Source organism: Aptenodytes patagonicus, chromosome 13 (genome assembly GCF_965638725.1).
Source record: "Aptenodytes patagonicus chromosome 13, bAptPat1.pri.cur, whole genome shotgun sequence".
In the NCBI taxonomy this organism is placed as follows: Eukaryota; Metazoa; Chordata; class Aves; order Sphenisciformes; family Spheniscidae; genus Aptenodytes; species Aptenodytes patagonicus.
The window spans coordinates 19,033,704-19,048,660 of record NC_134961.1 but is presented as its reverse complement, the minus strand read 5'-3'; the positions used below and the strand labels follow the sequence as shown (position 1 = coordinate 19,048,660).

The window sequence follows — 14,957 nt, the reverse complement described above, 5'->3', positions numbered from 1 at the left end:
GAGAACATTCATAGATGTTTATAGGAAGTTCTTACCTGGTATCAGGAAATTAGAGGGGAAAGCATCAACACCATTTTGAGTGTGGTTAGGAGGTGAAGGAGCGTACTTTTCTAGGCAATATGAGGAAGAAATTAATCTTTCAGTTGTTCACAGTAGTAGCTAGGGTAGAAATAGGCTGAAGTGAGCCCCTGAAGGTGATATCAAGTACCGTATAGTTGCTGAGGTAGTAAAAGGATGTGTTGTGGGGCAATGCAGGGAGGGAAAGGAGAAGTGATCTTTGTGGGAGCATTCCAAAAGAAACGCAAAATAAACAGGCCATTCTTTAGCTAGTGAGATACTAGAGGAGCAGGTGAATCAGTGCACGGTACTGACAACAAAAAAGAAAGTTTGGAGTTAGTCAAACCAAAGAAAAAGGATTGGCTGTGTACTCAGAGACCAACATTTGCTGAGATATTGCACTTCAAATAATGTAAGACCAATTGGCCTATAATGTGAAAGCCTCGATTTTTCTAGGGCAATAAGTTGTTTCCCAAATATGCATCCTAAGTTTTTGCGTGAGATGATTCTGTCTGAAGCTCTCATAGTTAGCAGGACTATAATTATCTTTATTTGTCTTTGAAATCTCTAAATTTGCCACCATTGTATACTTAAAAGAAAAAGGCTAGAAAGTTGAACTTCAGTGGAACTGAAGCATTGTTGGTTTCTGATTGAAAGAATCAGCTAAGTTCATCTTGAGTTGCAGCTTGTTTTTAATTTGCTCCTAAGAGCTAATGTAATTTTAAAACAGAAATTTTAAGTGCAGAAGAAAAATGTGTTAATACCAAATGTGCTGTACCCCACCAGCGTTCCACATACTTGAAAAAAATGGGCTCTCCCAGTTGTAAACAGTTTCTGTATCCTTGCCCTATACACTAGTGTAAACTGAGATGCTTAATAAACTCTACAAACTCTGACAGCATCTGCCATACTTGTATCAGTATGAGATCAGTAGATATCTTTGATTTGTATATGTGATATTTTCTACTTTAAAAGTCACTAAAATATCCATGTTGTATTTTGGTTCTGCTGTTAAGTATAATAGGAGTTGGCTGGGGAATTGATACTTGGCATGAACCGCTCCTACATGTACTTCAGGCTTTGCTTAGAAGAGTGGAATAGACTCAGCAGCTGAGGACAGGGATCAAGTCTGGGTAGTGCTTCTGGTGCCCTTGAAGAACCTTTGGTCCCAAATGGTTTTTGCAGAAAGGTGGAAATAGTCTTTGGAAGACAAGCGTAGTAGTTATAAAAGTGGCAGTATAAAAAATGGTTGGGAAGGTGGGGGAAGCCATGCAGGACAGCTTTTTCTATCTACCAGTATTTCATTTAATGCCTGGGTCTGCTTACCTCAGGTAATGCTAATCAATGGCAGCTCACCTTCTCTTTTGGAATATGCATGGTACTGATTTGGTCATACTTTTTAGGGACAATTATCTAAAGTTGCTGTGGATGATGGAAACTACCAGGAGACTTGGCAACTACTTTATCCTCTCAGTTCTAGGTTTTCCTTTACCAGAAAACCACTGAGAAATCGAAGAGAAAATGGAGAGCATTTGGAGAATAGGAATGGTAGCCAGAAAACGGGAGGCTTGAAGAGCTTAAAGGAATCAAATATGACATAGCATAAGCTATGAAGAGGGTGCCACAGTGGCACCTGAATTATTTATGATCTATGAGATTGGAAAGTTAGGCCAATGTTGGAAGGAAGTAAAATTATTTGAAGTTCGTTGGTGTTGTATAGCATTTGGAAGAACCATTGTTTGTGGTATTTTGAACTAGATATAGGCATTAAGAAGAATTAATTATTTGGCAGAAAGATGGTCTAAACAGATTACTTCTGTCAGGATCTGATTAAAGCATACATCATTGATTGACTGATGACTGCATTGCAGGGATCTGCCTTTTCCAGGCAATGTGGCTCTAGGGAAGTTGCTAAAGTATTTTTTTTACCTTGAACCACAGCAAAACTAGGTATCTGCTTTTGCCTGGGGGAATATTTTGGTTATTGTCTAATGCACCACTTAGGTATTATATGCAGGTGGGGTCAAAACCTTGGCTCTTCTTGCACCATTTTCATTTTTATTGTTCTGCCTGAATGTGTACGCCAGTTTTCAGGCATACTTTTAGCTTTATTTCTTTCTGTGTGCATCCGTACTGTACAAAGGTCTCCACTTCCTTCCCATTTCAGATGGCTTTTTAGCAAGTCTGCAGTGAAATCACTATTAGAGCACTCCTGTCAGTAGCTTCAGTTCTGTGCTAAAATATAAGTTTATGGCATTAGACTGCTGGGCTTGAAATACTTATGTATTTTGTGACCTTCTACTGCTACCTTAGCTTGCTTAACCTATGCTGTTCACCTTTAAAACCAGCTTCTTTCTAGGAGGCAAGTTCATAACAGGGCTACTCTGTCAGATTTTGGAAGTTTGATTGTTCAGTTAATTTCTGTGTAGAATAATTATAGTCTCTTACATTTAATCAATTCAAATAATGCATTGTATTATTGCTGCAAAAATAGTCTTTAATTAACAAGTTTAAAAAAGTTGTGTATTGTACAAGCTTCTTAGCTGTGATTCAGGTAATATCACCCGGGAGTTTTCAGTCCAATGCGACTAATTCTTATATGGCTGCTAATTTTTAAAACTGCAGGTTCATTTTCATAAATAATACCTACCATTTAGCAAAATTCTGCAGACATGAAACAAATAAGATTGCATATTTTATTTGGGTATGTACATTTTATATATAAAACTAGTGTTCATCTATTTTCTTGTTCTTTTCTCCTGTCTTTCGTTTTTTAAAATAAGTTTTCCATTTCAGAAAATCCTTGAAAATTTTTAATGAAAAAAAGGGTTTGGAAACAGATAGCGGAAAGAAACATGCCCTCCATTAGCATACTGAAAATGGCTTAGCATGTCATTTTTTTCTAACAGCATTATAATTTTCTAGAATGTAATGGAAGTGAAAGCTATATAGTTGTTTAAAATAGATGATCTCCCCTTTTCCACCCACACACATACTTACTTTTTTGCAGGGAGTAAGAATCCCGGACTAGTCAGGAAGTAAGTACTGTCACCATCAGTGGCTTCAGACAGGTGATTGATGTGCATGGTGCTGACCATTCTGGCTTTGTACTAGCAAAAACATTTAGGCTCATGCTTAACCTTAACCATGCTAGAGGTCCTGCTAAAGTGAAACAATTATTAGCATATTTAATACTCTTCTGGCTCATCTTCTGAGTCCTCAGCACTCTTTATGGTCAAATTTCATGTATTCAATATATTCTTGCAGAACAGGAGTGACCATTAATGCTAACTAACAGTGAACTGTAAAACTTAAGACAAATTTCCTTTTTGTGTGGCTGGGAGGGAGAACGAATATCTTGGTATAAACTGGTGAAGCTGATGTAGTTGCATTGGCATAAGTTCAGAATTTGGCACGGGGCGGAGATGCGAGTAAAGCTGTATTGTACTTCTGTGGTTTTGATTCACAGAGGTTTGTGCGAACTTAGGTAGCTGGTGCACACATGGGACATCATCAAAGAGCCCAACCAGAAAGTCAGAGCTTGGATTTGGAGTGCCATACGGCTATACATTTAGAAGCATGTTGTTATAGTGAGGCAAGCAAAGCATCCTTTCATTAAAACAGGTAACTACAGTTTATTTTCAAAGATTATTTTTATATATTACAATCTGCAATGTAGTAACTATAAATGCTTTTTAGACATTTGATATTTTCATTATTCTTGAATGTTTATACTGCTTGCAAAGGACTGGAAGGGTCCTCCTGTAAGTTGCTGAGTTCAGGCTACTGCTACTATCGGCATCATACAATTTTCTTTTATATGCTATCCTTTTTTGTTACTGTGGATTTGGAAGGCTGTTCTAGACCCTCACTTAGCCAACACCAAAATACTTCTAAAAAATAACTTGAAAAAATATTTTCAGCCTAAATTTATTCATAACTACTTTTTCCTTGATTTTTAGTCTGTCAGGATTGTTCTTAGCTTAAACAGTCTCTTCCTCCTACTGTTTTCTTCCCTGTTCACAGACTGTTTTGTTAGGATAAACAAATCAAACTTTCTTACATTCCTGTGACAACATAGTTGCTCCATTTCCCTGAAGAACACAAAAAGGACTTTGTCTACAGCTGTTGTAGTTGAATTTGACCTTGTTTTTAATGTGGACGAAGAGAACTGTATGCTATTGGAAGTACCTCTAAGAAATTAAGAAATTAATTGAGAAATAAAATGAATTAGGAAATACTGATAATTTGCCTTTTCATATTTGCATCACACCAGCAGCTCAAAGTCCTTAAACAGAGGCAATGAGGTCCTGCTTTTCTTTCTCCTGAGTTTAGAACTGAAATTTCTGTTATTAGCAGAAGCATGACCTTATGTTTTGTATTACTGAATTTCATCCTGTTTCTATTAATGCAGTCCATAAAGTTGAGCAATTCTTTCTATATAATATTCTTATCCTTCTCAGTCTTGACAGTACATTCCAACTTTATGTCATCAGGAAATTTCATCAGCCTTTGCCAAAATAATTAATGAAAATGTTAAGCAAAAACTGTCCCAAAACAGATCATGGAAAAGCTTCCCTCGAGCCTGTGCTTCCATGTACAAATCATCTTTCTCTTTAGGTTTTTCTAACATCTTATCAAATACAAACATGCTGAAACAAAAAAATGACTAGGTATTTTACAGAGCAATTTACCAATCCTTATTTATGTCAGTTGTCCCACTGGAGTCATTTAACTAAAGCTTGCAGAATCCATTTTATAATCTCCATTCCTAGGTGAAAGAAATCTTCTTTCTCTTTAAATGCAGCTCACTGTGTTAGACCAAACAAATAGGTAATAGTTAAAATGAACATTTTTTTTTTTTTTTAGAAATTAAATACTTTTAAATGAGTTGTAATGGCAACTCACTTTCTCGTATATACCTTTTGTTTATATATTTCTGTATGAAAGTTAATAACTGGTTTTGTATTGGAATTTATGAAAATCTTTTGGCAAAACCCACGATGTGTCAGCCTACTGTGTGCTTAATAATTAAACTGCAGGGTTCTGTTCCTTAATAAGAAAAGAGCCAGAAATATGATTAATAGCTAAGCATAGTCAGATAACCAGTGTGAACAGCATTATCCCCAACGGAAAAGTGAAGCGATTCTATAACAGGAGATGGAACTAGGTAAACATCACTTCATCATGTGACAATTGCTGTCCTCATTGGCGGTCTCTCAAAAGAGCCATCATAGAGGGTCACAATTCAACACGTAAAGTTAGAAACGGTATAAGGCTGATAGTAACGAGGGCCAACGTGCAGCTGCTAAGGTAGATTTCTAAATCATGCAACACGGCTGCCTTGATACATGAGAATCAATTACTGAAAACCTTTCACGATGGTCAGAATGTGACATTAAATAATTGAGTATCACATCAAATCTTGTCTGCAATTAGTTATCTGGAAAAGTAATTATGCAACATAATCAAGTAGCTGAAATTAGTGATGTGAAGCACCCTGGTTATTCAAGGACTGTAGGAGAGGATTATTTCTTTTTTGACTTGTAACATGAAGTTTTAAGCACCTAACTAATTCTTTATTGAATTAAAAAAATCTTGCTCAATTGTAATTCTTGTCATTAGTCATATCTGCAATAGAGGATACATTGCACATGAAACAGGTGTTAATGACTAAGTATGTTTTGTCTAAAGTAAAAATGGTTATCTGTGGAAGAGAATGTCTTGCAAGTAGTACGTTAAAAAGCAAATCTTTTTTTTTTTTGGGGGGAAACAGCCTAAATTTTGCTCTTTTATCTCTTACACTAAGAGTGTAAGTTTAATTGGAGAACAGATATGAAATACTCTAAAGGTCAAATTCATTCTTTTTAAAAAAGCTATGATAAATGTAACAACATAGATGTTGTGAAAGGTTAGAAAAGCCACTAAAATATAGTTTACGCTAATAGAAGTAGTTAGCTTGCATTAGTTAGCTCAAATATTCAAAATAAGTAAAAAAAAAAAAAAAAAAGAATCAAAGCAGAATATGTATCCAATGTAACAGACTTAAGTTTAAACTCTCACATGAATATTGTTTAACAGCTTATAAATACAGGCAAACATTTATTTATGCAATCATGATAAACCTGATTATTTTTAAATGGCTTCTAATAGTAACTGTTGTCATGTATATGCCAGAACTGATAGGAAAATTAATTCTAATGGGTAGATCTGTACAGAGTTTGATCTGTATGTGTATAGTACTTAAAAATCTGAACTGATAAAGAGTAGTTGGTTAGTCATGTTACTTAAGCTGGTCCCAAAATAGCACCTTCCTTTTTTGATAGAGTTAGGTTTGCAGCTGTTGTCTCTATCTGTTGTCTCTGAAGAAAACTTTAACATTAAGAGTTGCTGACGTCAATTTTTTTCTTTTTTTTACAGCTGATGTGGGCTTTGCCCCTGACAGAAGTTATTTGGTTCTAGCTCTGAGTTTGGAAGAAGTTGGTATATAGATTTTCCCCTAACTTTCAATTGATGTGTTTAGCTTTAGTGGGAGTAATACTATCACTTAAACCATGTTGTCGTCTCAAGGAGTTTTGCTACATCCATATGGAGTGCCAATGATTCTGCCGGCAGCACCATACTTCGCTGGACTTGTTCAGGTAATGCAAGGCCGCTTCCAACAAGCAACTTAACTCTAGTGCACTTAGAGTAATAATTGGAATTTTTATGGTTGAGAAAGCAAACACTTTTAATACAGGCAAAAGCTCTCATGTAGTCAAGTAAGAAGACAGTCGGAAATCAAAAAGATGGATCACCCTAATCTGTGTATTGACATCTCTCATGGCTGAATAAATGATGTAGTTGAGCTATATTTGCTTGTATTGATTTGTCTGCTGTTTAACATTCATGCCTTTGCTTCACGAGGTTGACCACAGGGCAGAGGATTTGCTATCCGTTCTAGGTTTCTGAGGGAGTCAGCATTCCCACGGCAGGTCATAAGACAAAGTAACTTACCATGATGTGTTTAGGTTAAGTGTTTTAGCACAGCAAATATGGATAGTGTTAAATATGCATTAATTCATATGTTATGCGTCACACTGAATGAAAAAGGGCTTGTGTTTTTGTGTGTATAGAAATATATCACCTTCACAGAATATTTATGCACATCATATGAATTCTTTTGAGCCCTGAAAGCGTAAGCTCTTGCTTCAGGGCGAGAGTTCTGTATTTTAGAAGTTAACTGGCAATTACTAGATTTAGTTGTTGTGTTGTCTGTTTTTGATTTTATTTTTATCAAAAAGTGGTACTACTGAAGTTTCTGCTGTTAGACTTAGGATTATGAATAGATCACACAGACGCTAATTAAGCAAAAAGTATTCTATTGTTTACAGTATTTGAAGACATTAAGAAAGAATTCAAGTAACATTTCCAAGCATTGACAAAATGAAAAAAACAGTGTACCCTATAAATGGCAGTAGTTAGATATTATGCATTAACAGGGTCGAGAGACACACGTGTATTATGGCATTTCTGTGTCATGCTAGTGATCAGTCAAATTAACTGTGGAGGACAGGCAAATTTTCATTATGCTCCTTTACTACAACAGTTAGCTGGCATAGAGGGGCAATCACAGCATGAAACGGGTTTTTTTCCATATAGGTCTATTCAGTAATTGAAGACTGTGAGTTGTTGTGTTCTTCACTTTAGGCTTAATATCAGACACATATGTCTAAAATAGAAATATAGCATTGCACAGTGGCCATTATCAGGTATTGAAAAACTGTGTCATCTGGGACATGCAAGCTGATGCTATTTTTTTTATGCAGTGAAACGCAGTAGCACACTTGAACACATCAAGCAGGCCTTCATATCCATTAGAATTTGGGGGTGAAGGTCGAACGTTAGAGCTCAGTCAGACCCTGTGCCATCCTGTCCAATAACTAATTACAAGCAAATCGTGCCTTTCACTCTATGCTGATTGTTGTTGAAATTGCTTTTGAAAGTTCTCATAAGTTCCTGTTATAGATTAAGTGCTGGTGTAGGAAAAATAACTGCACCCAACTGAAATGGGTGAATGTAATCAGGTTTAATGGACTCGAGAGCTTGTTGGGAATTAAATAACTATTGATTTGTTGGAAAGTTGCTGTCATTACAAAATGCCACTCTGGATGCATTATCCAAGCAGATAGATTAGAAGAAAGCACCCTTTGAAAATTCGGGATGCCTTATTTCAAATCTCTTTTCTTTTCTTTCTTTCCTTAGAAAGATATATCCAGGCCTATGCTACTTCATTAGCATAGGTCTAAAATAGTCAAGCAATAATAATTGTTCTACAAAAAAATAGGTATTTTTACAGGTACAGTTGAAAAATGTTCTTCATATGGATGCTTCTCTAGTCTCTCCTCTTCTTTCCCTCTCCGTAATGTCTCATCTGAAAATTGCATTTTGGAAACAAAACAAATATTTGAGTTACTGTCTTAGTGGGTGAACTAGAACATTAAATGGTTTAACCACTTTCTCACCCCAAGTTTTTATCTGCATTTGCAGTATCTGCAGTCAGCTTATGATAACAGAATGCTTATTGTTTGTCTCTTAGAGTAAACCTAAGTAAAGTATCCAAAATAAATAATGCAAAGGACACTTGACAGGCATATTGATATCATCCTCTTCTAAGCAGTAATTACATAATGTTCAGAACTTTAATGGAAATTTTCTTCCAAAATATGCCTTGATAAACTGATTATGCAAATATTTTTATTGGGTTGCAGGTTGAGAGCTACAACCCTGAAGTATTTTCAAATACGAGGCTGTTTTGTCATTTTAGAGGCTTATAAGATTGCAATTTATTTGTGTGGATTTCTACAGAAAGTAGATGCATTTCTGATTAGGGATTCCCCATGATTTCCAATTGGATTTACACCAGGATTGCATATGAAAACAGTGTAGAGTATTGCATAGAGATTTGGGGGACTATTTTGGGGTTTTTTTATGTTTTGTTTTGCATCGTTGAGCAAGAGAGAGCTCAGATCTCTGTGGAGGACTGTTAGCCTTCAGGGGTTCTGCACCTTCAAGTGCTGTATATTATTCTACTTTATGCTGTGTATGTGCAGCCTTTTCCAGCCTCTCCTCCTAAATTCATCAGTAAACTCTATCCTACATCCTCTGCTTGCCTTTGTCACACCCTCTTGTTACAGAATACTGGAATGTATGAAACTTAGGACAAACAACAAAGGGCAGATACTGTGCATACCTCTCTGGAAACACTTTATCTAAACAGCCATGTGTATTTTCCCAATTGCATGTATTAGTCTATTAAGATTATTTGTATTCCTCTTACTGAGATCATATGTTTGAGTGAGATGACAAAAAATGGAATGCATATGTTCTTGGAGAGAGAGAAGGTAGTTGTTCAGTGTTACAGATACGTCAAAATGTATCAAATTATGTTAAATATACTTGCAAACTTAGTTTTATTTTCCAATAAATAAATATACCTTTAAAAACTTATTAGAATGATGTTGGTCTTATTGCCTATGATTTCTTAACACATTTTTTTAATGAGAAAAATAAAATATCTTTTCCTCTCCCTTCTTCCTCCTGGGTGAAACTGTAGGAGGAAAAAAAAATCACATGAAAGTACAAATGATGCATAAATAGCATTATGCCTCATGTGGGTGGAGAGATGTTTTCTGACTTGGCACAAAAGATGTACTGGTGGCTTCACAGGCTGTCACAATTACACTGCCATGAGGACCAAAGCAGGTACTGCAATCCAGAAACTGCGTATGCTGTGGACAGCAAGGCCTACTTTGTGTCAAAACTATCACGCTGTTTCTCCTGGCAGGTGAGACCAAAAAAATGCCGTAGAGGATTAAGTGGCAATCCAGTAAAAGACTTCTTATCCTGCCCTTGGTTCATATCCCAGTTTTGTCATTTGATTCCCTTGAGGGAACCCTTATGTCCGGATAAGCAGTGAATTCGGTAGAGTGTCATATGAAAAAGATCCATCTGCATTGACCAGGGTGTGGGACCATTGCCCTACTGCCAGGAAGTGCGGCTGTGTGCTACTGTACCGTCTGACATATTCACAGAATAAACACGTGAAAGGAAGTTCTGTTTGTCATTAAAATTACAAAGTGCAGCATCAAAAAAACTATTTCGCAATTCATAGAGGAGTAGTATGTTTTGTAGAATAGTAAGTTAACTGTCTCCATATTAGCTTCATCTTTCATGGCTTTGAGTGTTTTAGTTATACAAAAGCTTTGCAATTGCTCTGGATACTTGGAATGTTAGGATTATGATAAAATACTTCTAAAAACACAAGTGCAATATATGACATTTTAATGATGGATGCTAAAGTATTTATTACATGGGTGGTTTAGGTGGCTCAATTTCCATTTAGCAGAGAAAGAGGAGTTCATATGCATTATTATAAAAATCACTAAAGTTGAAATTACCTAGACTTTTCAGTAAACTACTGGAAAATTCTAAACAGGGAGACAGTTCTATTTAATACAAAATGCGCTACTTAATTTAAGATTAAAAAGATGGGTTTTTTCTGAATATGGTCAGTATTTTTTAAAGTCTGCTTTTATTTTAGCATAGTGACCAGAAAAGCTCTAGGAGTTCTGAGGGTTTAAGCTTATGTTCATTGTTAAAGACTTCAGCCAGCTAAGCTAAAACCTTTTCTTCTGCTTCTATTTGCTTATTTATTTGTGTGGTGGTAAAGGGGGGGGTAGAAGAAAAGTAGGAAATAGATGTCTGCTGATTAACTATTTTAATAAACTGGGAATTACCATACTTTTAAGTACATAATTCTTAAGCTTAAATTATTCGTAAGATATTTTGATTATATCTGTGCATCTGATCTTCCATAACTGGTTAACTAGCGTGTTTGCCTGACAACTGGAAAAGTGGTAATGTGGAGACAGTTCCATTTTATTTTAGGGCTAAGTGAGAGAATTGCCTAGAACATGCTGTGAAAAGTAGTGGTGCAGACTTCTTCACAGTTCCATCTTTACCCGTCTGTAAAATCCTTGTTTTAGTGCTGTATTGGGAAGTGCTAGCAGTGAATACGTGAATACTTGTAGATGCTAGTGTGTTAGGCTACCTGCAAAATCACACTCACTTTCTGGCAGTCCAGTTGTGGAAGATGTTGTGGATATGTTGTGTTACCTTACATTGAAAAGGCTTTTGTAATTCAGTAGTTTTTATCTGAATAATGCATTTGAAATAGAAACGATGAGAGGTTTTAGTTCTTTCCATGTTGCCTGAAGTGGTGTATAGTTGTTTCGGTTGTTTTTAGATTACCATCTAGTGGAACGCAGCGCATAATTTCTGTTTACATTGGCTGAATTGCCTATATGAAGTGCAGTAAGTAGATGATTTACCTTAGATGCAGATTTATTCTGGCTTGATTGTGTTGTTCTGTCTTTGCAAGTGATAAGGGTCTCCTATTACTAGTACTGTACTCCCAGCACTTTGTGAGTGTTTTACTACTGCAATCACTTTTCATCTGAGTGCATATTTTGTTCTGTTTTTGAGAGAGTATATGTAAAATTTCTTCTTTCAGTCGAAGAGTTGCAAAGTTTTTCTCCCTTCTGCTTCAAAAGTGCTTTTAATAGGAGAATATAAGGTGGTGGTGATAATGATGGATGTGGTCTGTATTACTTTGTTTACAAAAAAATTCCATTGTCAATGTTTAAACCCCTGAAAATACAACTTCAGTTGTTTGGGGTTTTTTTTCCTTTTGATACATGGATCAAGCAATGTAGCCAACATGCATGCTCTGTGAAACCTGTCATTTCTCAACAGGCTACAGACAGCTTTAAAGTGTTTTGCTATTGCATGAGTTTATTTTCTTTTAACCTGCCTTTTTTCCTTGCTATTAAGTGCAGATATCATAAAAGACATGGTGAGTGAATCTGCAGGGGGGAGAGGGAAGGGCAATGACACTGAATGTCTTTTTCCCATTGACCAAAAAGACTTTTTTAGTGAGAAGGATAGCGTTTCAAAATAGTTTTAGTTTGACTAAGAAACAAGTGGTTATTTTCTCCTCCCATCTGCATAATTTTGTCTCGCTGGCCTTTATTTCGGAAATCAATGGGTAACATAATTTGAATGAGTCAGGCCAATACTACATTACCTCTTACTCTGTCAGCTCAGTCAATGTTGTGTTATAGTCAGGGCTTCTTTCTGAGCTCAGAAAAAAAGCAAAAGATTTCATCCGACATCCAACAGACACAGAATTTTTTCCTGTCCCGCTTTTGCATGTAGTATCAGTATTAGTGAATTTTAGACATTATGATATATAATTATGGTCACTAGCTTGTGTGTTGGATAATACATTTCAATGGAGCGTTTTAGTATGGCAAGAAACTGGGTAAATCTGGGCCTTCATGGCTGCAGCTTCTGCAGTGTTTTTTAAGTGGAATAAATAAAAGGACATTTGAGTTTGTATGAACAGAATCGTTTCTATAGATAGAATAACTTTCATTAGGACAGGTTCTATTTATTTGTTCATCCCCTAAATAAGACAAAACTTTAAGATTTGGACTCTCTGTAAAAGCAGATTGTTTAATTTGGCTTCCCTAACTAGAAGCCAGCAAGCTGATACGGCTATTTCCAAGGATCTGGAATTTCAGCTGGCTTTTTTTTTTTTCCCTGACTCATGCATAATCATCAGTAATAAAAATTCTGATAGCCAGATTATGCTAGGAGACACAACTTTGAAGTTCTGTTGCTTTCAGTAGAATGATACATGACTGATATAAAAATATGCTTGTATATCTAAATATAGAACAATTATTTTTATGGAGTTAGCTTGAATATTTTACCTATTCACCCTCTGATAAGTTATCTTGTGTTACATGAGCTAAAGTTAGAAACCCAGTTAAAATACATCTTTTGTTTTATTTGGTCTGCTTGCTTTTTTTTAACTGAAGTACGCAGGTAACTGTTTTCTCAGACCTGGTTTCAAAGAGGGTGTTGTAAAAACATATGAAATGTCTATTTCAATAGACCAGGTTGTAGGAAAAAATATGGTAAGGACATAATAATTTAAACTATAAATACTTTCAGCTGAAGTAATTGGGGATTGCATTTGAACTGTTCTATTACTAGGTGAGAGGAGTGGAATCACACCTGGCTAAATATTTACTAGCTAGATATCACAGCTGTCTTAAGTTTATGAGCATGAGAAAGGTTCATTCAGATAATTTGAAAAATTTTGGGTGTTTTTTAGTGCAGTGACAGGTCATGAACACTGTAAATAGATAATAGGAATTTGATTCAGGTAAATTTTCTGTGTCAAGAGTTTCCACTTGTGTTTCATGAGATTCAGATTATTGTGGATTATGGTACGTTCTGATACCCTGGTTCCTTCTCTTCCTCTAGTGACCAGAGATACATGAGCTAGATAGCTTGGAGGATGACTTAATCCTCTTTAATTCTGATGGTTTGATTAAATCGATAAAGAATGTCTTTATTTCTTTTCATCTACGTATTGTTTTATTGCTGATCAAGCTGAGAAGTAAGTAAAAGTCTCTTGCCTATATATTGAAGAGTCAGAAGTGTTCGTATTCTGCCTTTTAAGATTTTGTTTGAGGCCTTTGAATTAAATAAAAAAATTGTGCATTTCAAGGAAATGTTATTCAGACTTTATTAGAAAGTATCCTTAAGTAAAAGCAACTTATTTCTTATTAGGATAAAGCTAAAAATACTCATAAAGCAGTGAACTGGTCGGAAATCTGCTGATTTTTTTTTTTTTTTAAATTCTGAGAGATTAAAAATCTGGTGAAATTATTGTTACCCCAGTGCTTTTTCATCTTGTAGAGCTAGAAGTACACTTTTGTTATGTCTCTGTCCTTACTTTGCCATACTATTTCAAAAGCATGTAATGCTCCCCTGTATACTAATTAGTAAAATTTAAAAGTAATGGAGGAGAAAATGGTAGGTTGTTTATATAATGTTTTACTATGATAAAAGTCTATGACACCTTACTTTGTAACATTTTAATATCTAGCAAATACAGTAAAATGCATCTCCAGCCATCTTAGACATGTAAACCGCAAAACATCTAACCCAGATAAGAGAGTGGCTGCCAAAATGCAAATACATAGATTTCTCTGAAAGTTACCAGCAACTATGCAGGTATGCATCAGCTGTCTTCATTTTTACTCACAGTGGTACTATATACAAGCATGTTTCAAACACTTTAAGAACAAATCATGTTGATACTTGAGAGCAAGAAAGAGAAAAAAGGGAATTTCCAAACATTTTACTTGTCTTCCATCCTAGGGAAAAATCTTAGAATTATATTAAATCAGAACCTGAACATAGGTGAGAATTCCAAAGAGTGATAAGAACAGGTTAAAAAAAAACAAAACCAAACACTGTCAGGCTTTTTAAAAGATATAACCACGTAGTTGGTCAAAAGCAAGAAAGATGACGCTTAGTTGAGAAATACAAGGTGACTAGAGGTGAGGGAAAGCAGGTCTTCCTGCATCTGTGAATGATCTCGTAGATAATAATACAAAATGAATCAATCTTTCTTTTTTTTCCCTACTAGCCCCAGTGAGATGCTGACTTTTAGTAAATTAGTAAACCTGAGAAGTCCTTCTTTACTCTCTAGACATAACTTTTCTCTCTAAGTATGGCTCAGGTGATTAGGCTCAGTTGGATGCTAAACTGAGTGCTTAAGTTGGGACCTGCTTCAGTTATCTGAGAGAAAGTTTGAAGGTGTATACCCGCCTATGGTTCCTTATTCTCCAAGTGTTGGATGTGTATTTTATGTGTACAGGGTTTTGTTTTATTTTTAGGAAAGTGGGTTTAGTGCTTGACCAGCTTTTCAGTATTTTTCTTCTTTTGTTTCTCTGATGTATTAGATCTTGTCTGTGCAAAAAGAGATTAGAGATAAA

General features: G+C 35.6%; 1 protein-coding gene across 25 annotated transcripts in view; it reads left to right on the top strand.

Annotated features, from left to right (window-relative positions):
* Window positions 1-14,957, top strand: part of RBFOX1 (RNA binding fox-1 homolog 1) — a 1,372,937-nt gene that overhangs the window by 1,094,149 nt on the left and 263,831 nt on the right. For 5 of the 25 annotated variants that reach the window (XM_076351315.1, XM_076351316.1, XM_076351320.1 and 2 more), the window contains exon 1: window positions 6,528-6,698. The exons of the other annotated variants lie outside the window; for them this stretch is intronic. In XM_076351315.1, the coding sequence (XP_076207430.1) occupies window positions 6,612-6,698 (87 nt within the window). In that variant the 5' untranslated portion in view covers window positions 6,528-6,611. Of the gene's footprint in view, window positions 1-6,527; window positions 6,699-14,957 lie in introns of those variants that run through there. 25 annotated transcript variants of the gene reach the window in all.